The 23,751-nt window shown below is 43.6% G+C and overlaps 1 protein-coding gene across 2 annotated transcripts in view; it reads right to left on the bottom strand.

Annotated features, from left to right (window-relative positions):
* Positions 1-23,751, bottom strand: part of dock5 (dedicator of cytokinesis 5) — a 51,334-nt gene that overhangs the window by 16,390 nt on the left and 11,193 nt on the right. For both annotated transcript variants that reach the window (XM_030416546.1, XM_030416547.1), the window contains exons 2-28: positions 21,265-21,348; positions 21,007-21,047; positions 20,870-20,925; positions 20,537-20,633; positions 20,288-20,436; positions 19,177-19,312; positions 18,622-18,779; positions 18,146-18,227; positions 17,506-17,635; positions 14,305-14,377; positions 11,413-11,555; positions 11,123-11,248; positions 10,862-10,986; positions 9,873-9,971; positions 9,557-9,629; positions 9,362-9,465; positions 8,949-9,129; positions 7,797-7,894; positions 7,596-7,685; positions 6,825-6,925; positions 6,568-6,702; positions 6,372-6,483; positions 3,546-3,616; positions 3,212-3,318; positions 2,897-3,033; positions 981-1,076; positions 733-831 (exon numbers count right to left, since the gene is read on the bottom strand). In XM_030416546.1, coding sequence (XP_030272406.1) covers positions 733-831; positions 981-1,076; positions 2,897-3,033; positions 3,212-3,318; positions 3,546-3,616; positions 6,372-6,483; positions 6,568-6,702; positions 6,825-6,925; positions 7,596-7,685; positions 7,797-7,894; positions 8,949-9,129; positions 9,362-9,465; positions 9,557-9,629; positions 9,873-9,971; positions 10,862-10,986; positions 11,123-11,248; positions 11,413-11,555; positions 14,305-14,377; positions 17,506-17,635; positions 18,146-18,227; positions 18,622-18,779; positions 19,177-19,312; positions 20,288-20,436; positions 20,537-20,633; positions 20,870-20,925; positions 21,007-21,047; positions 21,265-21,348 — 2,903 coding nt within the window. The remainder of the gene's footprint in view (positions 1-732; positions 832-980; positions 1,077-2,896; positions 3,034-3,211; positions 3,319-3,545; positions 3,617-6,371; positions 6,484-6,567; positions 6,703-6,824; positions 6,926-7,595; positions 7,686-7,796; positions 7,895-8,948; positions 9,130-9,361; positions 9,466-9,556; positions 9,630-9,872; positions 9,972-10,861; positions 10,987-11,122; positions 11,249-11,412; positions 11,556-14,304; positions 14,378-17,505; positions 17,636-18,145; positions 18,228-18,621; positions 18,780-19,176; positions 19,313-20,287; positions 20,437-20,536; positions 20,634-20,869; positions 20,926-21,006; positions 21,048-21,264; positions 21,349-23,751) is intronic.

Here is a 23,751-nt window from a genome sequence, read left to right as displayed (position 1 = left end):
CTCTCAGGTCAGTCTGATCCTGATCCGCAGAGATATTTGAGGCACAGACAGACAGACAGACAGACAGACAGAGATTCCTTGCTTTTATAGAGAGATGCAGATTTTTGTCCTGTGACTTCAAGGTTTTCTATCTTTTTCTGTGAAACCCGATGAGCCCGTTCTGGAAACTGTCCGGTTTCATCTGAGCTCTTTAGCTCAATACACACATATAATATTTCACCATTTCAAACTTTCTGACAGCTCGAGTGAAACGAATGTGTGCTGAGAACCGTCCCTGGAGTCTCCTGGATGTTCAAGACACATTTCAACCCAATCAAGTGAGAAAAGAAAAGAAGAAGCAACTGGAATGAAACCACTTATTTTCAGAAATCACATAAAATGATGAAATTCATCTCAGAGGGCCAAACTTCAAAGAGGAGAGAATCCACGACATTAACGGAAAAAAGTTGTGAGTTGTGAGTTGACACGGACCGACCCAAATATAATAATACTGTAGTAAGACCTACATTTTAACCAAGCTCAGCAAATCCACGGCTGCGCTGCTGCATGTCAGACACGCCTAATAGAGGCTCGCTGACATCCTCATCACGTCCGTCCAGTCCGGTGCATGAAATGTCTATAATCAATATTCTCTTAAGGAGCCGTAAGTGGCCCGGCTGGTTTTTATGCCTGTTATTGATGAGATGTTTCGGGACAAGATGTAGCCGACAGCGGAGGAACCGGGACACTTACAATGATATCCTGTCTCGTCTTGAAGGTGCTGATGTAGTGGGCGTAATGCATGTCATCCATTTGCTTCAGGATGGCCGTCATGCAGGCGAGATAGTGACCCTGCAGCAGAGGAGACGCCATTACTCACATGAATTCACTGGAAAAAAGATGCATTTACAGCTCATATTCCTTGTATTTGTGTTTTGCTAAAAGATGGAAGTGTGTTTAATGTGTTAGTGTTGTTATGTTTAACGCTGAGGGTGACTTACGATGAGCGGGGACGATCTGTCCATGCTGATGACGGTGCGATTAACCCTGCGAAGAAGCCGCTCCATTATCAGCTGAACGTGGCCTCTGGTTGGACCCTGCACAGACAGAACCACCTCAGGCACAAACACCAGCCGACACACAGAGACCCGGTTCACCCACAACATTATCATAATTTCCCCCCCGCTCTCTGGGGATTGTTTTGCTTTGAGATACTTTGTCCTGAGGTTTCTCTTTCAGTGTTACTCAGTGGAGTTGGAAGGACTTTCTTTTGTGGCGCTCACAGTTTTGAAAGTAGATTTTTAAAAATTCAACAGCTTTGTGTCTTTTAGAGACTCTGTTCCAGTTACTGTGGATTAATAATAAAGTTGTCCTCAGTAGAACAAATCTACAAACTACAGCTGAAACAATTTGTCTATTAAATTCTGGGTTATTTGATAGAAATCTGCTACTACTTTGATAACAGAAACCCCGTTTCCACCAAGAAGGCAGTTTGAGGGCTGGTTCGGAACCGGTGCCTTTTCTTGAAAAAGATCTTTGAATTTCGACAGTCAAACCAAAGCGAGCCACGTACGGGTTCCTGGCTGGTGCTGGTGCTGATTCAGAGACGGGTCAACCAGGAACCTTTTAAGAACCGCAGAGTCACATCGTTCGGTCACTGTTCATGTTTGTCCAGATTCCCAGCAGCGCCAGGAACCACTACGGCCGACTGGATTCAATTTGGCATCCATGGGGAAAATCTTTTGTTTACTCTCTGGCGGATCAGAACATGCGACACCAGCTCTGGCAGTTAAAAATGGTGTCATGACGTTTTTAGTTGGTTCTTGGTCCAGATAACTTCGCCACCGGCTCCTGAAGTCAGCGGTTCTTTGAGCTCTTTTACATTTTCACTACTGATCGATACTAGCATAGTCGTCGATAGCTCAAGAAGAAGAGTATCATTCAGAGTTTAAAATCATCAAAATTATGATAACATAACTGTTAATGTCAAACACTCAAGGCTAAACATTATATATGTTATTAATGATTAAGTAATTGGTAGTTAATGAGCTGTCGGTGGCTGGTTCATATTTAATCGGGAACAACTGATGCTCAGTATTTTGATTCACAGATATTAATGAACTAATCATTACCTAATGATTATCTATAAAGTATTCCCCTGTCTGTTCTAGTAACTCATCATTATCTAATGTATAGTCATTAAATGTTATTTATTTAGGAACTACTCATGAATGAGTAATTAATTATCGAGTAGTTCCTGATTCCCTCCTCATAAACTCACATGTTATTTACGTTGCTTTGATATCTCGTACTGTTATTCAAACAAAAATGATTTCACCTCCAGCTTCAGAAAGCTGTGAGCATTGTGAGAATTTCATCCTGTTGCTGTCAGTTTTGAATTGCGTGAGCGTCACAGATGAATACCGTTCACATCCGTTGTGTTTGGGCGTTAGCGGAGACCTTGATAAATAAACCCCACGCTGTCTGCGTGACTCGATGTTCCAAATATCCATCCATCCGTTCCGTCTGAAGCGTGCATCGACGTGTTGGTCACGGTGAAAGCTCGGTCTCTCCTCTGTTTAGCTACATCCTCCAGCTCCTACAGGGGGGAGACAACTAGATGCTACCAGGCCAGATGGGATATGTAATCCCTCCAGCACGCTCTGGGTCTGCCCCCGGGCTTCCTTCCAGTCGGACATGCCCATAAAACTTCTAAATAGAGGCTCAGGATCACCTCAACTGGCTCCTTTTAATGCAGAACAGCAGCACTTTTACTCCGGGGTCTCTACGGATGTCTGAGCTCTTAAAGCAAACTCATTTCAGCCGCTTAGATCCACAATCTCTTTCAGACTAGATGTTATTGTCTCTGTGTGCATTGACCCTTTAATTTATAATCTGTGTGAACTCGACTCCTCACCACATCCTTGCGGTCCAGGTTGTCCAGCACGGTGCTGAGCAGCTGCACGCAGGCCTCGTGGTCCGGTTTGCACGAGTGGTCGTCCAGCTGTCCGCTCAGCTGGTCGGTGACGAGCGGCAGCAACACATCCCGACAGTCTGCGGCGACAGAGCAGAGAAACACTCGCTGCTCACTGGATCACACAGCACATTTCCTTTTAATGGACCTGACCTGACAGACGTGTGTGTTGGAGTGATGCTGGAGGTTTTTTTTTTCCCCCTCCTTCATCTTGTGTAAAAAGTCATTATGTGGTTTTAAAGCCTGGAGGACTCCTACCTGGCTGCCTGAAAAGGTCACTCTCCACCATCTTACACATGCAGCCCAGCTTCTGACGCACGAGCTGAGAGTCGGGAATGCTCTCGATGAACTTGGCGAGGAGAACGCTGAGAACATAATGAAAGAAGAGAGCAGCTGTGATAATCTTGCTGCTCTTCATAACTCACATCTGGTAATTATTGCCACGGAGGCTAATGAGAGGAACATGTTACAGGTAGATTTTACAGCAGCAAGAATTGAGAATAAAGCCTTCTTTGCTCAGAAGTAAATATGATAATTTGCTCTGAGACAGGCAATTATCATTTCCTGCAGTGCAAACCCACTGGAGAGTTACCTGAGCTCCACGGGATCAAACACCGTCTGGATGTCATTAATGATGCTGGGGAGGTATTTCAATATTGCTCCCTGTAAAGGCAAAGAATCATCAGGCTGCAGCATGGGGATGGTTTTTATTCTTCAGTACAGAGAAAGCTTTTTAGCAGAGCTGTTCCTCACCTTCCTGAGACGGCCAACAGGGAGAACACACTCACTTTGCAGTTAATTTGTAGACCTTTATACTGTAAAAACTTCCATAACTGTGGAGCTAATTTTCACAGCAGGACCACTGCAGTCGCTCACAAATACTAAGACTGGAAATAAAAAGCAGCATCTTCACACAGTGGATGCTTTTTTTTGCTTTTACTTTCAAGCTGGAAAGTGATCGATTTGAGAAATTCAAAAATGTTTTCAGTTCAATCCGACTACAAAGGAACAAATCTCCTCCGTCGTCCTCTGCATATCTCAAACACCGTTCATCTGATCTACTCCACGCTCGGCGGACGTGTTGCCGCGGGCCCAAGGGCGTTCGGCAGAACATGCATTTTGACAGATTATACGACTGTGGTACGAGTCAGGATTTGTGTGAATGATCTTGTTTTTGCTTCGCAATTTTCATTTTCACTGAAACAACAATTAAATTCCTGATTAAGAGCGTTTGTCACATTTGTTGGGGTCAAACTAACATGTTTGCTTACATCCGTGCAGCTCTGCAAATCTTTTACTTTTATAAACATTATTATGTTTGTCACGTTAAAGGGATATTCCGGTGTAAATTTAATCCATGGTCTAACACACCGTGAAACTGTGTTAGACTCCCTCTCAAGAGATCAAGTTAGCAGACCGCTAATTTACGGAGTTTTATCAACCTCAGAAACGACCGCACGACAACAATACACTGCAGTAAATGGATCCAAATATAAACCGCCACCAAAAAGCCACAAATAATGCTCAGAACAGCACCAAACTTCAGCAACAGTACAAATAGGGTCTCAGCACATAGTCCGGGGCATCTAACCTCCGCTAGCTTAGCTGGATTTCTACTGTGAAGCTAAAAACAGAGTTCAACTCTCCTCCATCAGCTTCCGGGTCGGGGAAGTCCAGACGCGACGATTACCGAGTGCGGTTAGAAATGCTCAATTCCGTTCTTTTCCCTGTCCGCTCTCGATAATAACTGTTATAAACTGGCAGGTAAGACACATATGAACTTTGATTGCTTTTCCATGGAGTCATAATCATACATTTTCATCCATGAGCCGCGGAACTCTACTGCACTCGGTAATCGACTCGTCGGGACTTCCCGTCAACAGGTAGCTGCTGCAGAAGAGTGGTAAATTTAGTCAGCTTTTCAGTAGAAATCCAGCTAAGCTAGCGGAGGTTAGATGCCCCGGACTATGTGCTGAGACCCTATTTGTACTGTTGCTGAAGTTTGGTGCTGTTCTGAGCATTATTTGTGGCTTTTTGGTGGCGGTTTATATTTGGATCCATTTACTGCAGTGTATTGTTGTCGTGCGGTCGTTTCTGAGGTTGATAAAACTCCGTAAATTAGCGGTCTGCTAACTTGATCTCTCCAGAGGGAGTCTAACACAGTTTCACGGTGATTTAGACCATGGATTAAACTTACACCGGAATATCCCTTTAAGCTTCTTGCTTTTTGGATATCACACTTGACCATATCATGATTGTACTAATATTCTGATTAAAGGTGCATTCAGTAGGTTTGGGGACCAAGTGGCATGTTTTCTAGCTTCAGACATTGTTGTCGGGACCTTATTCTTCTCTGATGGCAGCTTGTTTTAGTTATGTTCAGTTGTATTGCTTAAATTTTGTAATTATAGTTAGAACTTATTTTCCTAAACAACAATGTGCACCTTTAACTGTGCAGCCCCGCCGTGCAGTTTTGTATTTGATGTAATTTGGACACATGAAACATTCAGTATTAATAAACTTTGAATAAACAAGCGAGCAGCACTGTGCAGCAGCGGGGGTGAGGCTTCAGGCGGCATGAGCTCCCTAATTGATTTGAAAAGATGTTATTTACGGCATTTTTAAGCCGAAACCTTCACTTTAAATGCTAAGCTGAGTGAGCCGGCGCCCCGTCTGAAGTGGGTCGGCCTCACGTCGAGGGTGTAAATAACATCTTCTCTAATCAGGTCGGGATCTCGGGGCTTCTGGAGACTCGGATTTCACCACCTGACGAGCCGTACGGAGCCACATTATGTTGATTTCTTTTGTTGTTGTTTTGCTGTGAAGCTCTAAACTTCACCTGACTTTCCATCAGCATGCAGGGAAGAGATGAGGACTGAATTCCCATGAAATACTGATTCTCCAGTTCACAGAAAACCTTCTATTAATGTGGCGCAGCAATCTTTTTTATCTGATGATCAGGCATCTGAATAACAGGGTCTATTATCAAAACACAGTCGCAGAAATTGGATTACGTTGATTAGATTATTGATTATTAACATTGTAACGTCAATAAGAGAAGTTTGTGTTATTAATTTACGGTAAATAAACTGTTTCATTCATCGAGTAATGCTTAAATAATGTCTGGGTCATTATTAGAATCAGCGCGACTCTGATAACGTCATAACCAGAGCCGTGTACAGAGAAGGTTAACCCTCCTTCTCACGGTGCCTGTTAGAGCTAACAAAGCGTCTTCTAATTTGAGTTTTATGTTTTGATAACACAACACAGTCAGTGTCGAGTGTGAAGTAGTTTGGATGAGCGGCTCTCAAGAAGCAGAAACAAAGGCCTGATATGAACAGACTGATTTCACTAGTAATATAAAATGAAACAAGTAAATCAAAAAGCAGCTACTGGAAACAATTTTTCTCCAGCTTACCTTAATCTTCACCCCCTCATCCAGAGGCCTGTCCATCAGAGTGTTGAAGGACAGGAACAGGGTTCGGATGGAGTTGAAGAAAGCGTCCCCGTCCTCGCTGTTCCCATAGAATCTGAAAAACAAGGCCAAGACTGCATCAAAGCTACTCATCCTTAGAATCTGAGAGTGAAGCGCTGATGCTTGCGCGGCAGCGTACCTGAGGTAGAGCACCCGTGACTGCACGATAAACCTGAACAGGTACTTGAGAGCTTTGAGTGCAGCGTAGAGCCTCTCGGTCAGGACGGGCTCCTCGGCGTGGCCCACGTAGTAGTTGAGGACCCGGGTTAGCTTCCTGAGAGAGTGAATGAGTCAAGCATGGAGGTCTGCTGGTTATTGTAGGTGGGTATGAGGAGCAAAAGAAAAAGTAAACAGCGTGAAGCGATCAAAGGTGGGAAACACAGAGCGGAGACTCACATGTAAGCCAGAGTGGCACTGAAGTGCTTGTTGATGTAAGTTTCCAGGACTGGGTTGAAGTGCTGGAACTTGATGTCACCAATGAGAGTGATTATAAATACCTGATTAGAAATGAGAAGGGGGAACACAGTTAAGGCCCTGTACAAGTTAAAAGACCGTAAAATATTTCTTTATAGCCACAGGAACAAACATGACGACAGGATTGTTTCATTTAATATATTCAAAGATTTTTCGTTTACATAAGTGATTGTTTTGCTGAAACTCTACGAGGGACTATATTTAAATTCAAGCATATTCCTCACCTTGAAAATGTAAATGTTAAAATCAAGTTTTTCTAAAACTTTAAAGACGTGAGCATGAACTGATATCAGCGTCATTGTTTACTGTTCACTCTCCGTATCAAACTGTATTTGCTTGTTTGTTGTGCAGTGCTGCTCTATGATTCACCTCTATTCTGAGCCAGGTTGTGCGAGAAAAGAACTAGCTTGTACTCTATTACAACATGACGTCTGACCACGCACGCAGTCGTCTCAAACGACACTTGCAGGTGGAGTTCAGACACCATCGAGACAGAGAGATTGTTAAATATGGGTGTCACAGTGCACATTATCAGGAAGTCTCTCCTGGGAGGCTTTCATGGTGTTGCACTTGGTTGTACAACTGAAAAGTGACAGAAGGAGTTGAATATTGTCTGTTTCTGAATGTTGACAGCGCTTCACTTCATGGTCAAAGCTATCTCGCATTGACACTGTGGGTTGAAAACATACTCACCAAGGCGTTGAACACCAGGGTGTCGTAGGTGTCCTTCTCTGAGGTCTCCATCATAATGTTGAACAGGGCGTCCAGAGTGTCCTGCAGAAACTGCAGAGAACAGAAGAAAAGTGGCATTAAAAAGGATGTTATACAACATCCATCAAATATAGCAGCTCATTACATATTTAGTGCAGCATTTGTGATGCCAAGAGCACTCACTTTGACAATCTCCCCTCCCTCAACCTCCATCAGCCTCTGCAGGCTCTGGTCCAGATCTTCAGGGTTCGACCTCCAGTTCAACAGGCCCAGTAAATCCACTGGAAAAACATCAGCGCAGACACAAGTTGGTTCAGAGGGTTCACTCAACAAAATTTTATCAATTACCTTTTATAATAACACAGAACTAATAATCTAAGGAGGACATGCAATCTACTTTCAGCTTCTGAGGTAAACCGTTTTTTAGACAGCTCTGATGGAGCTCGGGATTCATCCGGAGAGGAGAGCTGCTTTAATCTAAATTTCTGCCCTGTAATTTGAACTCTTACAGTCGATGTGGTTTGTATGCTACATGACTGAACAGCGACAGAGGGTCGGACAGCCGAGACGCATGAATGACTTGAAAACAGTTCATAGGAGCGGACGCCGATCTGACCCAGATTATGGCGTTTTCTCCAAAAACCACCAAAAACAGCGAGATCAGGACTGAAATCATGTCGTGTGAACCCGGAAATTTGACTGCTAGTAACATGATACATTAAGGGGTTAAGGGTTAAAATAAACACATGGTTTATTTAGCAGTTATCCTTATTACTATGCATCATTTTACCTGCTCTCTGTAGATTCTAACCAATCCAGTCGTTTTTACCAATAAAGCAGACGGTATTCAGTTTTCGACAAACAATAACTTGCTGGGATCTGTATCTGGTTTTATAGGTTTGTTTTCTAATTCTTGCAGTATTCCATGTCTCATTAGAAGTATAAGTCGGGATATGATGCACCTGCTGGTATCCTGATTATTCAACGGTGTGCAAACGTTAAACACAATAAATTTCCTCTGGATGTTTTACGTTGTGATCCCCCAACCTTAAAGTTCAACACGCGCCCGTGCACATCAGTATACAGCAGCGCAGCCTCTGTGAAGATAATTGTGTTAAATGCATGAAATTTCAATATAAACCTAATTAGATCTACATCAATCAACATCAACACATCAGCAAAATATTAGCAACACAGATCGGTTTAATTAATTTCCCAGCAATTGTGGGGGAGGAAGCGATGGTGGCAGCGTTTCATTTCTTACAGCTGACGGGTGACAGGACATCTTTTGGTAATCACAGACTGGGAACAATGGAAACTGGCGCCCCGCGTTACCGTTCTGCGTGAGCTTGGTGGAGCAGGTGAGCGTGGCGAGCTGGAAGCTGTCTTTAGTCACAGGAATCACCCCCGAATGATGGAACTGCTTCCCCGTCTGCTTCTCCTTCTCCTCCACCTCAGCCCAAGTCGCTGGCAAGGTGAGATAAACCTTTGCATCCTCCACCTTCTTCACATCCACCTAGGAAATTCATGAAATGGGGAATAAATCATGGGAGCGTATTGATCGACTGAGATCTAATTTCATATTTATTGATTGGGGAGAGACTCATGCATAATCCATCCAGCCACTGTCAGCTACTCAAGACATATTTTTTTGTGTAATTAGATAAAAACAATCTCCTTATTTAAAAGTTAAGTGAATTAAGTTTGGTACAGAATAAAAACACCACACCACAGTCTTGCATCAGTACCTTATAGACGATAAGTTCATGCCTGCCATCCTTCAGCGTGGTCCCGTCTCCTCTCATTAGCCGGACGAAGGCCATACCGAACGGCTTCTCCGATTTGTCCCGGGCTGACGGATACACAGGAGGATAAACTGTGTTTAACACGCTGGCAGGATAACATACGGGTGTTTGTCATACAAATAAGGCACAGTCACTCACAGTCCTGGGAGGATCTGTGTCGGAACATCACCCTCAGGTGACACCGACACACGTCTTCAATGGGGATTGTCACCTTGCGGGGAGCAAAGAAAAGTCAGGGGAATTATGGGGAGTGAATACAGGATTATACGTACGGAGGAAACGCTATCAGCTGGGAGATTTGTATGAGGAGCACATTCTGTACTGATATCTTCCGCAGAAGATTATTTCATTGCATTGAGCTACAGTAAATCCAGCTGAGAAAACTAATTAGGGAGCATGAGATATGGTGTTGAAGGCACAGGACTGCACACGTGGGTCTTTGACATTCGCTTACCTTCACTGTCTCGTTCCAACATGGCTGCTTCACCTGGTAGTAAATGACAGACTTGTACTCGGTGATGCCGTCGTAGCCGGCTCCAGGAAATATCGCTTTCTGTGGAAAGTGAAGGAAGGAGGTTAGTTAAGAGGAACAATATATATTTGCCCTTTGAGACGACTGTGACCTCGGTCTCAGCATACAGAGATGATGCTAGCAGTCAGTCTCAGAAGAATAAGCTCTTTGTGCTCCGTATTGATTTTAAATTCCTTTATTTGTAGATAAAGCACGACATGGCCTTGCACCAGACAGTCTCAGAAATGCGTTTGCTTTATGAAGCACGACGGCCTCCTAGATCTCCACTTCTTCTTTAGCGTCTTCAGAAAGCAGAACTAAAACATTTAGCGATGCTGCTTCCAGCCGTCACCATCCAGCCTGTGGAACATCCTCACAGTGGATCCAAGAAGAGCTGGAAATTATTCTATTTTTAAACGTAAACTAAAAAACCCATTTATTCAGTCTGGCTTATATAGTGTTGATATATATGATTTTATGGTTTTAGTGTTTATCTTTGGTTTCGGCTATACGTCTCTGGATGTTTCGAGACATTCGGAGGCACATGTCGTTTTAGATGATTCAAAATTAAAGAAAATCGGAAGTACTAAAGTGTTTTTGAAGGTTTCGAATGTGAAGCAATCAGAAGTTTCTGATTTAAGATGTTGTCAGTGTGTTAAGACAGGTTACATGTGTTCTTTGGACATTTCACGTGTGGTTTTGGGACGCTGTACATATATTTTCTTTCAGATGTTTCATATTAGTTTTTTGTCAGATGTTGTTCACACAGGTTTTTCAGACGTTTCACGTGTGAAGCATTCAGAGACTCGTTGTTTTTGGAACGTGAATTTCACATGTCACATTTTCATTTCATGATTTTGGGATCATGGTAAAGAAAGATGGCGGCACAGTGAGTCAGATCGTGTGTTGTATGTTCTGGTCTGTTTGTTTACCTCCATTGGATTGCCCTCATCGTCATGCACGCTCAGTATGACCTCAACATTTTTCGGGGTCTTCTTTTTGCCACGGTCAAACTCCCCCTGCAGCAAGGTCACGTAAATATCATTCCTCACGTTACCTGGAGGAGGAACGACACACCGTCATGTGAATGCTCTCAGATTTTATGCACGCTTCTCACGGTTTTGTAGGCAATTAAAATGAACATGACCAAGGCGTATGTAGAGCAATGCCTAGCAACAAAGACTTTAATCCACCTGGGAGGATGATTTCTGGAAAGCCCATTTTCCTGACGATAGCCGTGCTGCGGTCTACAAAGTGGGGGTAGTCCTTCCTGACTTGGGCGAGATCTCCCGGGAGGAGCTTCAGGGTCACGAACAGCCCTGCAAGCAAACATGCAACGAAATTCAATGAGGCAGACACCGTGAGGACGCAGCCTGGAGACTTCTCACACATCATTTATTTCGCTCAAAACAACAAAGGTCAATTTAGAGAGACCCTTGGAAATCACGGGGGAGCAGGGCTGTCTGCGAGCGCTTCATTTTACCCTGGCCTTTGTGATTGACCTCCCGCGTAGCAATGACTTTGTTGAAGACAGCAGTGAGCGGCTCGTTCTCTCCTATGACTCGAGACGGGATGAGTGGAGACATGATGAGCTGCCTCTGACGGATGTACGTTTCCATGGCTATCCTGGGAGAGAAACATCGGGAAGAGAGGAAGACAATATCAGCCGCTGGCCCCTGACAGGTGACAGACAAATGGACAGAAGAGCAGCAAAGGCGACGTGAGGCTTTTCTGAATCTCTTAACAGAAGCACCATTATTCCTCCCCACATCCCAATTTACCTCGAGTGACTACCAGAGAGCGAAGTAGCACAGTGTGAGTGCTCCGCTGAGCTCTATAAAGTGCTCATGTGTGTAATCAGAAGTGGCAAAATTTGATCAAAGACTCATGTTGGATTTTCTCAGTTTCTTCCTGCTGGATGAAAATCGAGACTCTCAAACGGTGTGCAGTCCTCAAATCTGAACTTCATTTCTTCCCCCAACAGTGAACGCATTTCTTGTTGCTTTCGTGCACAATTCAAATACACTGTATGAGCATAACAATCCAAACAAGAATTTAACATATATATATATATCACAAAATGTTACATGCGACCACTTGTGATCACATCTCACTACTTGCTCTATATGCAAATAAACACACTCATCACGAGAGCAAACACACACAAAGTTTTTTATGTTTTTATGCAAAATAAAAGGAAGAACTTAATATAAAAGATTTGCCGAATTAACAAGAAGGTCCAAGTAATGCAGAATGAGTCAGAGACAGAGTTTCACAGAGTTTATAAAGTGTCTCCAACTCAACAACTCACTAAACTGACACATTTGTTAAGGGAGTCTGGGGACTTTCTCCACGGGGACAAAGAAGTAGCCTATATTGTTACTGTTTAGTGTCTTTGTAACATGTGACATGTTTAGATCAATAACATGTTTCTTCTTTCATAAATGGAGTGTAAATGGTGAAATCAGTGTAAACAGTGTGTTCAAACAGCTGATCAATGTTGGCAGGTAAGACTTTAGCACTTTAGACACAGAAGCAGACAGGCTGGTACAGACATGCTGCCACAAACTGACACTTTTTACAAGGAGACAAACAACTTCAGCTGAAAGATTTAATGCTGAATTTACAACAAGGAGACAGTGAGTTAGAATCTGTTGTAGATATAGTTGCATAATCTTCATAAAGTGTTACGCTACTCAACAACTCGTAAAATTAGCTGATTTGTTAAGGGAGTCTGGTGGGGTTGTGATGAAAGTTGGCCTCATGTATTATATTGAATGCTGAATTTACAACAAGGACACAATGAGTTAGAATTTATCAGAGACACAGTTTCATTATGTTTATAAAGTTTTATGCTACGCAACAACTCCTAAAATTAGCTGATTTGTTAAGGGAGTCTGGTGAGATTTTGTTTATAGTCGGCTTCATGTGTTACATTTAATGCTCAATTTACAAGAAGGAGACAATGATTTAGAATTTATCATAAATAAGTTTCACAACGTTTGTTCAGTTTCTCCTCATGAAACAACTCTTTAAATCACTACATTTGTTAATGGAGTCTGGTGACGTTGTTGTCACTAGGAGACCTGACCCTGCCTATTTCGCGACTGAGAGTTTCTGTGAATGAGGACGATTAGATCAAACTGGCATTTGATTTGAGTCGATGCTGCCGTGAACACTGAACTATTTTGTTTGGCATCTTAATGACACATAAATACAGGAAAGGGAAATGTCAGCAGACTTTGATGCCACAGCTTCTCAGATAATTGCCAGAAACGAGACAAAGACAACGTGTCATTTTGGGGGCAGCGATGAATCCACTGATGATATTTACTTCTGACTCCAGTAAAATGCTTTGACGGCCTTTTTGGAGGACAAATTAGGAGTCAGACGGCGTTGTGTGGATTGATGTGATGATTGCGCTGAATGTTTTATGAGCTGCAACAGAGTTTCAGAAACACTGCTGAATGAAAATATCAGTTTTTCTTTTGTTATTTCAAGCCGAGAAATACACACTTGTTACAAAGTATACACTGTTCATTGTTCATTGGAAAATTCATTAAGTGTGACCTTTTTGTCATTAATTTGCAATTATCCAGCGGGAAATAAGTCACTCCGTTAATGAAATATAAATTAATTTGTCAGGGCTGGAAAGCTCGTTCTGTGGTTCATTTGTCTTTCGTAAAAGAAAAGCACTGGAGAGCAGAAAATTGCATATCCAGGAAAGTTTTAGTCACTTCCACGGAGTGAACGCCAGACAAAGTGTGCCTGAAGTCTGGATTTAGTACAAATACCCTCCAGATACAAAAACGCAAAACACTTCATATGTCAGGTTAGAAAAATGTCGTAAAAATCCACTTTAAATATTGAAAATAATCATCCAAACATTTGATGAGTCCTCAGAAATCCCGCAAAAACATGTTCTCGTCTCTCCCTGAGTGAACTGTGACACGGTGACAAGAGACAAAGAGAGTTAAACCTCACAGGAAATTTGGTTTGGATGTCAAGACTCAGTGGAGATATTTTTAGGGGTTCCTCCATCTAGACTCCTGTATTATCGTCCTCTTTCCCCCCCCGGTGAGCAGGTGCTGTGAAAAACGTGGCCTTGAAGCCTTCCTTTGACAAAAAGGTATTGCAAAAAAAAAAAGGTTTTCATATTTGTCCTTGAGAAGCAGCACCGAAGGAAATATTCGAAATGCATCCTTGAGAACAGACGCGAGGGAACGCAGTACGCAAATACAGCAGCACAAGTCCTATTCCAAATGTTTCCCATTATTTCTGCCCAATTGTGTCGCTGAAAAAAAAACAAAAAAAAACCCCAAGGTTGAGCCAGTAAACAGCAGAAGAAGAAGTGTGACAGCATCAAAAGACTCACTGCTGAAAAGGGATGAAATGCTGTTTGTCCTCGTCGTCTGTTTTGCCGTGGGCGACATCTGTAATGTCCATCACTGCAGTGACACAGAGAACATCAGTGAGGCTGCAGACTGTAGTCACAGATAAGCTCATTTAACAGACGCAACAGCGCAGAAAGCAACAGAACAGAACAGGGATTTTCTAGTTGCGTACTTCTAAAAATGGACTCGGTGTGACTGGATTTGCTGAGCCAGGTGTTGGCTCTCACTCACCTGTTGCCTGGTGGACAGAAACCTTTCACACTTTCATGTAAACAACCTGTTTGAGAGGAAAGACGTTGCAATACCTTTTTTTTCTTCTCCGATACCTGCGCTTTTGGGTTTCGACCGATATCGAGTACCGACCCGATACCAGTGCGTCTTTTAACAGCTGTATACGACTAACCTGTGTGGATGTGATATAATCGATATCATTGTTGTGTTGCTCACCCCGCAGAGACTGACTGCCATATAACATTCTTTTATTGTCTATTTTGACAGACAGTCGTAACTGAAAAAGAAACATAAAGAATCTCTGAATACATAATTCCCTGTGGCTAACGTCGGAGGTATTAAAGCTGACCGCCTGCACGTCTTTCAGCCTGCATGAATCACGTTCCCTCGCTGTCTCGTGAAGTTCGGGGAGAGCAGTTTCATCGTGCTCTTTCACATGACGCGTCTTCAGATGCTTCGTGAGGTTGCTGCTGTTGAAACTGGCAACACTCAACTTCTTCTTCGTTTGTTTAAAAACAGTAGTTGCCAGCGTTGGCTTTCAGAGCTGCGAGGAGGAATTGATCTCCAGTGTGTAACGTTAAAGGAGAACTTCGGTCGATTTCAACATGCGGCTTTATCGCTCAAGCCAGCGATAAAGCAGACAAGCTAGCTCCCGGTGCAGAGCGAACAGGCTATTGTAAGGCTCATGGATCATGACAGGCTGTAACATGAACATGTACGTTATGAACAGAAAAACGAAAATGCTGGAATACGTTTCTGTCTGCAAAATTCAAGTTTCCGTCGCTGCCAGTGAGGGAGTAAGCGCACGCTCGACGGATCGACTAGTTTGGTCTACGACACGGATGTCAACAAGCCGGTATGTAGCTGCTTGCACAAACACACTGTTTTAACCACTTTTTTATTCATTGTGAGTCATACACGCTACAGTGCTGTGTTGTAAGGTGTCTGCTGATGTTGCATAACTTCTGGTGTGAGATGTGGAGCATGTTAAGATGCTTAAAACACAGTGTAAAGTTCTGACCCCATGCTGTTAGCTGTCACTGCTAACTCTCCGTTCAAGGAGCTCTGTAAGAGGTGGATCAAAAGTGTTTGCGTTTTCGGTACTGGCTAGTCAAGGGTAGCTTGAGCGATAAAGCTGCATGTTTAAATCGACCGAAGTTCTCCTTTAAGCAGAGCTAACTGGGAACCAAGCAGGGTCCCATTTCTAGTATCCCGTGCTATCAGCGGCATTTCAGATGCTGGTGTTAGAATTGAACTCTATTTGTTGGAAAAATGTTTTTTGTGTTTCGTTTACAGCTCACACACTGTGGGATGGCGGGTCAGGATGATGGATGGATGGATTGTTGGGTGTGTCAGCCTCAGACTGGACGGCAGAGGCTACGTGGGCGTGATAGCTTTCAGCATCACTGATATCTGAGGTGCTATCTACAGCTGCAACAAGGGCTTTATCAATAAATAAAGAAATACACGTGATCATTACACCTCTCTGCCACTGAAGACCAGCCCACTCATAAATACACAAAGGTGTGTAGTGTAGCTACGGACAGAATAAATCCAGAGTACAAAACGGTTGTTTATATAAAATTCTGTTTCTGTTTCTGTATGAGAAGATGAAGCTACTGACGAGATATTAACTATATTTAAATGTTAATTTCTCAGCCGACCAGATGCTAATGTTGAGGTATTAATATTCAGAGACCCTCCTGATGTTGGATCCATTCTCAGTGGATATAATCATAATACAACAATCAATATCTCCGGCTCCGGTAAACAGCATCGACTGTTCATCTTGGAAAACTTGCTGATTGACGTCTGAGCTGTTAAAATGAGAGTGTTATTGTGATATGAGACTAAACGTCGGGCATGTTGTCATCAAGACTAATCTGAACTGCTTTTGACTGAGATCTTTTTACGTCTTATAAAATCCTCTGTTCTCGTTATACAAACAAGCTGTGGGAATATTTGCCCAGGAGGAAAATAAGATTGCACCACTGCAAAGTAAAATTGGTTATTTTTAAAAACCCCTCTCTCATAGAAGGGATGTGTTATTGTGTTTTGCTCCAAAGGAAAAGTCCGTCCAGTGGTTGTAAAATAAAGCACAAACACTCGGTCAGTCGTCTGTTATCGCTGAAGGCCGCGGGTCTGAAATACCTCCACGCCAGAGATAAAAACACAAACTGACCTCACGGCTTTCAGCAGGGAGAGAATACCAACGCTCACACTGAGACTCACAGCTTCACTTGTGTTTGTGTGTCTTCGGGTCGGTCTCACTGAGGGTTGTGTTTGCTTCCCTGCTCTTCTCTTCAGTCCCGCCTGCTGCTGACTAACTCCACTTCTGACTCACAAACCTGACTAACATCTGTTAGCCGCTGACCTCTCCGGCACCTCCAGCACCCCGCCATCGCTTATCAGACATCTAACGGTGCTGATGTGTTTTGAAAGTACCGATTAATACTGATACGGACGTTTGCTTCTGAGGAGATTTAAAAAAAAACATCCAGATATGTGTCGCGTAGCGTGATATAACCTACAAACATCACAGTGTTATTTTAAGCCCTGCTCTGAAGCGTTCATTCCACTCATCTCTCTTTCTTTTCCCCAAATAAAATGTGTGTTTTTTTTTCTTCCTGGCTACGAAAAATGTGGCTTCTGAGTTAAACGCTCCCTCTGACTCTGGTTTCAGTCCATTTGCTGGAACAGCAGAGGGAACCATTTCTCATCAAACCCACTAATCATCTGGCCAAAAACAAAAAAGACGGGCGCTAAACCAATTTCCCACTGACTCCCTTTGCCAAGGCAGAGTGGAGGCATTTTTCTAGGTCATGAAGCAGGTGTTCCCATTTCATTCAGCACATGGATCCTTCATTTTTACGCCCAGGCAGAACTATTCATGCACCTAAAGCTGCAAAAACGAGGGAGGGGGGTTATAACAAATGTGAAAAGTAGCTCACCAGCCACTCCGAACGGCCTCCGCAGCCCTCCAGTGTGTTTCTTGCCCTCTTTCAGCTCCATGCTGCCCACTCTGATGATCTGACACACCAGGAAGAGCCGCTGCCTCATCAGGTCGCTGCTGCTCAGGTCCTGGACGCAGAGGACAACAAACAAAAGGTGATTTACGGTGACGTGCTGAGTGATAAGGCGCAGAACAATCATATGGCTGAAAGCTGCAGAGCCAGATGGTAAATATCACAGGATGAAAGCGGCAGTAAAACCCTCAGACGCATCACCTTTCTATCATCTTTATGTGACTGAAGCAGAGCGAGGCCTCGCTTGTGTGCTTTGAGGAGGCAAATACGACTTTAAACTTTCAGCTCTTTGCCTCGATGAACCGCCGATTAACACGACGGCTTGTTTGCTTGGGAGCTGCTGACTCTGTCATTAACATGAACAGCAGCGTTATAATGGAGGCAAATGGATTCACATTTTCAAAAAGACGTGCCGTGAATGTGAGCCGCTGAGTGAAAAACTTTCAGTAAATTAAAAGGCTTCCAGGAGCAAATTGTCTTCATTTGTCACAGATTTCAGGCAGCAGTTTGGATTGTTTTAATCCAAAGCGGAGGGAATACAGTCGGCCGGCTGGGATTCAGTTACCGTGAATAGTGCTGGCAGGTTGTTGAGTTTTTCAATTTCTTTAGGCATCCCCATACTGTCCCAGCGCACCAGGAAGTTCTCGCTGCATGAATTCAAATATGAATCACAGTTAGATATCACATTGTGTCAGGCGTCAGGAGGAAATACAGAAAACTAAAGATAAAAACTCTCAGATAAAACACAGAGGCAGGAAGATTTTAGAGAAGCAGTAATGAAGGAGCCCAATGATCTGTCGCACAGTGGACGTTGTGACTCCACAGTTTAAACATGTTCAGCCCGCTGGGTTCAAAAATGTAATTCTGCGCCCCGAGACTCCTCAAAGAGTTTGACATTTTTAGGCCCAGCGGACCGATGCAGCAGGATGAACAACAACAGGCACTGAAACGACTTTCTGGCAGGAATTTAATGAGCCCAAAATGACAAATAACTCAGCTTGATACTTAAATGTGGAATTAAGAGTAAAGTGCAAAGCGGACCTGATGAATTCGGACTGGTCCGGGTCGTACAGAGACATGAGCAGCTCGGCGTCTTCCCCGATGTTGCAGACGAAGTTCTTCAGGTTCATGAGCAGACTGTAGGTGTGCACGGTGCTGAACAGAGTCTGACGCCTCATCTCCAGGTTTTGAAGGCGCGTCTGCACAAAGGAAAGGTTTCAGGGTCAGAGCACGGACGGCTACTGTGGGAAAAAAGTGACCTGTAGGAAAAAATTAGCTCAGTTCTGGGGCACAATTAACAATTATGGATGCACGGACGCATCCAGCATTGTGATTCACAACCCGTCTTTATATTAATGTCAACAAAGCGTTCCTGCGGTGATCAGTCGGGCAGGTTTATTACACACCCATTAACTCTGGGGACAAATTAAAATGAAATCAGGTAGAAAGAGCAAACAGGAACAGGCACGTGTGAGGTGACTGGATGTAAATTACAGAAAGGAGAACTCAGCGGCGCCGAGATAGAATTTGTTGGCATCATTAGCCGGACTATGAATTATATCGCTGGATGAAGCGGGTTTGAATGTGAAGTCGTGCCTTCTCTTCTTGGATCCTGTCGTCCACGCTGCGGGAGGCGGTCTCGTGAGCCCGGAACAGAGTGACCGTACTGGTCCAATCAGGATCCAGAGTGTTTCCCGCTTCGTCTCGCACCACCAGGTCCAAACCCAGAATCCTGAGCAGCAAATAGAGACGGTATTAGACCCGGTTCAGACCTGGTTACACAGGTGGAAAGGGGGAAGAAGAAGAAGAAGAGGAAGAGGAGGAGGAGGAGGAAAAGGAGGAGGAGGAAGAAGAGGAAGAGGAAGAGAAGGAGGAAAAGGAGGAGGAGGAAGAAGAAGGGGAAGATGAGTAGGAAGAAGAAGAGGAGGAAGAAAGGGAAAGAAGAAGAGGAAAGGGAAGAAGAAGAGGAGGAGGAAGAGGAAGAAGGAGAAGAGGAAAAAGGGGAAGAAGAGGAAGAGGAAAAAGGGGAAAAAAGAAGAAGAGGAGGAGGAAAAGGAAGAGGAAGAAGAGGAAGAAAGTAAAGAGGAAGAAGAAGAAGAAGAAGAGGAAAAAGGGGAAGAGGAAGAAAGGGAAGAGGAAGAAGAGGAGGAAAAGGAAGATGAGTAGGAGGAGAAGAAGGAAGAGGAAAGAAGAGGAAATCAAAGATGAGTAGGAAGAAGAAAAAGAGGCAGAAAGGGAAGAAGAAGAGCAGGAGGAAGAGGAAGAAGAAGAAGAAGACACAACAGTTGACAGATGACTAATCCTAACCCTGTAATGTAACTAATATAGGCCACTTGTGGAGAAAGTCACCAGACTCCCTTTAAAAATGTCTCCGTTTAGTGAGTTGTTGAGTTCAGAGAAACTTTATAAACGTTGTGAAGCGACAGAGCTGACAAATTATTAATTATTCAGGCCTTCTTGTTAATTCAGCAAATGTTCTACATGGAGTTCTTCCTGTAGAAACACGGCGTCTCTCTGTCTCGGTGATGTACGCGTTTATTACCGACAGACTCAGAGCTGTCCACTTGTGATCAGATCACTGAGGACAGATGTTAATACCATCTCCCAACAGCCTCTTACAGAAATGACTCAGGCCAATAAAACTTTACAATGGCGTTTATGATATCAGGCAATTTATTACAGTAAAAGAAGGAGGAAGGATTCATACCGGTTTCCATAATCAATCTTGGCTGTGACTTTCTTTTTGAGCTCGACAAGGTCATCCTTCGGCAGCGTTCCCGACACTATCTGAGATCGATACTCGATGAGGCTGTAGGCCATCTGCTGCAGACTCCTGAACTGGGTGGTTTTGTTTGTCTGTCAGATGAACACACTCGTGACAACACATCCTGCACAAATACGACGTATTGAATTGGTGCAAAAAAAGAAAAACCAGAGCGGTGATCGGAAAACATACGACGAAGAACTTGTGCCATATCTGCGCCCATTCCCTCAGAGTGGCCCCCAGCTCCTGCACCAGCGGTATATCTGCTGGGATAATTATTTCCTGCTGGCTACCAGCCACAAAGAGGGAAAAATAAGTTATTGGCAAAGTGGCTCATCACTCACACATCATGTCATTTCACTTGGACAGACACAACATTTCTATAAATGATAAATAGTTGGGTGGTCTCCCCGGCACGGCCAAGAAAAGCATTACTGAATCCTCACTTATGATAATGACGCGAGGACCGCGAGCTAAAATCAAAGCGCTTCATCTTCATGTGCGTTCACTGATATGTGAGCTCACCCTATCCCCTCGACCGCGGCCTCCTTCAGGTGGATGTATGAAGCCGGGAAAATGCCCTGCAGGAAACAAAGAGGTAATCAGTATGTATAGATCAGAGGCTTGTTTCCAGGATAATGGAGTGCTAATGATGCGCTCACCTTTTGTGACTTCTTACGCAGCGTGTAGCCTCTGTACCAGCCTGAGGAGAGAAATTAATAGAGAACATGTTGGAGTGAGGAGGAGGAGGAGGCGGGAGGAGTGATGACAGGCGGGAGGACATTGTGTTGGACCTGTTTACATTACTATGCATAGCATATTGAGCGCCGCTTAGTTCAGCATTTCACTGAAGCTCCTGTGCCAGCTTGCTCCGGAGCCGGAGGAGGAGGGACGTGTCGGGGCCTGTTCGGCTCACTCACCTTCCAATTTCTCAAGTATGTGCACGGTGTCGCCCACCTGCAGACACAGCTCCTGCTCGCCACCGGGCTCATAGTTGTAGATCACTGAGGGGACAGAACAGGAAGGTCTCAGTAGGAGAGGGGACACAACATTCAATACAAACTGTTTAGGGAATTCTTCAGAAACTCGATAACCCAAATTGATGTAAAAACATGTTGTTAACACCCTCTTTACAGCTGAAATCTTCACTGTAGCTGCAGAGCTAAAAGCATCAGGCGTCAAGATGACATCCTGGAATATAAAGTAGCTGGAAATGTTCAAACTTAAAGGGATATTCCGGTGTAAATTTAATCCATGGTCTAAATCACTGTGAAACTGTGTTAGACTCCCTCTCCAGAGATCAAGTTAGCAGACCGCTAATTTACGGAGTTTTATCAACCTCAGAAACGACCGCACAACAACAATACACTGCAGTAAATGGATCCAAATATAAACCGCCACCAAAAAGCCACAAGTAATGCTCAGAACAGCACCAAACTTCAGCAACAGTACAAATAGGGTCTCAGCACATAGTCCGGGGCATCTAACCTCCGCTAGCTTAGCTGGATTTCTATTGTGAAGCTAAAAACAGATTTCAACTCTCCTCCATCAGCTTCCGGGTCGGGGAAGTCCCGACGCGACGATTACCGAGTGCGGTTAGAAATGCTCAATTCCGTTCTTTTCCCTGTCCGCTCTCGATAATAACTGTTATAAACTGGCAGGTAAGACACATATGAACTCTGATTGCTTTTCCATGGAGTCATAATCATACATTTTCATCCATGAGCCGCGGAACTCTACTGCACTCGGTAATCGACTCGTCGGGACTTCCCGTCAACAGGAAGCTGCTGTTCTGAGCATTATTTGTGGCTTTTTGGTGGCGGTTTATATTTGGATCCATTTACTGCAGTGTATTGTTGTCGTGCGGTCGTTTCTGAGGTTGATAAAACTCCGTAAATTAGCGGTCTGCTAACTTGATCTCTGGAGAGGGAGTCTAACACAGTTTCACAGTGATTTAGACCATGGATTAAACTTACACCGGAATATCCCTTTAAGTTAAATGCAAGTAACTTTGTAGTAACTGTAGTACAGTAAAATGTGTAAAAGTACAGTAAGTGTGTTTAGTTACTTTCCACCACTTGTGTAATATGATCGTATATTTCATGTCTTTTATTTAATCTAATCTGTGGAAGACGTGTTGTAGTGAGAGTTAGAATTATTTAAAAAAACATTTATTTACACATTTTTTAAACCCAAATCTTCACAGTAGCTGCTAAAATAAAAGCCTGGTTGCACATCGAGGGTCTTTTCAGATCAGGTTGTGATCTCGGGGCTTCTGCAGACTGTGATCACAGCAGACGAGCTGTGTTTGTTTTAGAAATCAAATCTCCAGCTGCTTCAGTTGTTACTGAAACTCTGTTTTGCTGTGAAGCTCCAGAAATGTTTTGCGGACTACGACACTCCTCCTGACTGTGACAGTAACAGTGTCATCATGATAAAATATCTTTAAAAATATAAATATGTATTACCATTTCTCTAAAACACAGAGAAACAATAAACAATGAAGACATAAAATGCTTTTATTTCGATTCAAAGATAAATATGACTTAGAGACCATCTTGCAATGCATCTCTGCAGCGCTGGGCGACATGTCATCATGTCATTACAACATTATTACACAACATTATTTCTTTAGATCAGATCTTTAGAAATGTTGTGTGTGAACAAGCGCTGCTGGTACTTTTGACTTTGATACTTCACAAAACGAAACCGCTTCCGATACTCAAAATCGATACGTGTTGATTTTTATATCAGCGCGGGTGAGTCCACCTGCTCCTTTAAGAAAAGACTTCAGCCGACAGTTTGACTGATGAGTTTTGTTCCTCCACAAGGTCCAGTGGATTAAAAAAAAAAAAGAAAAAAAAGAAAAACCCAAATCCCTTTCCAATCACTCACTGCACAGAGGAGCGAGTCTGTTTTTAAAAAAAGTTCTGGATCAGAGGTTTGCAGAGCTTTCTCCCAGGAAAAGGAAACCAATTCACCCTCCTTGTTGCAGAACTTCGACGATCTTGATCTTCGATTTATTCCTTGGCTCTCTCTCTTTCGGCAGGCTGTGTGTTTGCGCAGCAGAACCGTGTGACTCAGACCTTTAATGCATTTCGACGATTCTTAATTGAAACGGATGCCCTGAGGCTGCGTTTAACGTTCCAGTTAATGGGACCGGGCTGCAGGAGCAGGAAGGAAGAGTGGCGCAGAGCCTCAAAGGCGACTGGCATCACATCACCTTTTTATTTCTGATGTCATCTCACCGCCGAGGCCTTTTGGTCAGTAGTTACACATTGCAGGTTTGTGTGTCTGCCAGCTGGCTCACCTGTGCAGCTCTGCCCCACCTTCACTCAGTTTATTAACCGAACAGCTTTCCTGGAGGCGGCTCACTCTTTCCTTTGCACCTCTATAACCAGGACACA

This window comes from Sparus aurata, chromosome 5 (assembly GCF_900880675.1).
Source record: "Sparus aurata chromosome 5, fSpaAur1.1, whole genome shotgun sequence".
Lineage (NCBI taxonomy): Eukaryota > Metazoa > Chordata > Actinopteri > Spariformes > Sparidae > Sparus > Sparus aurata.
The sequence above is the reverse complement of the archived record's forward strand: the minus strand, read 5'-3'. Positions and strand labels throughout refer to the sequence as shown.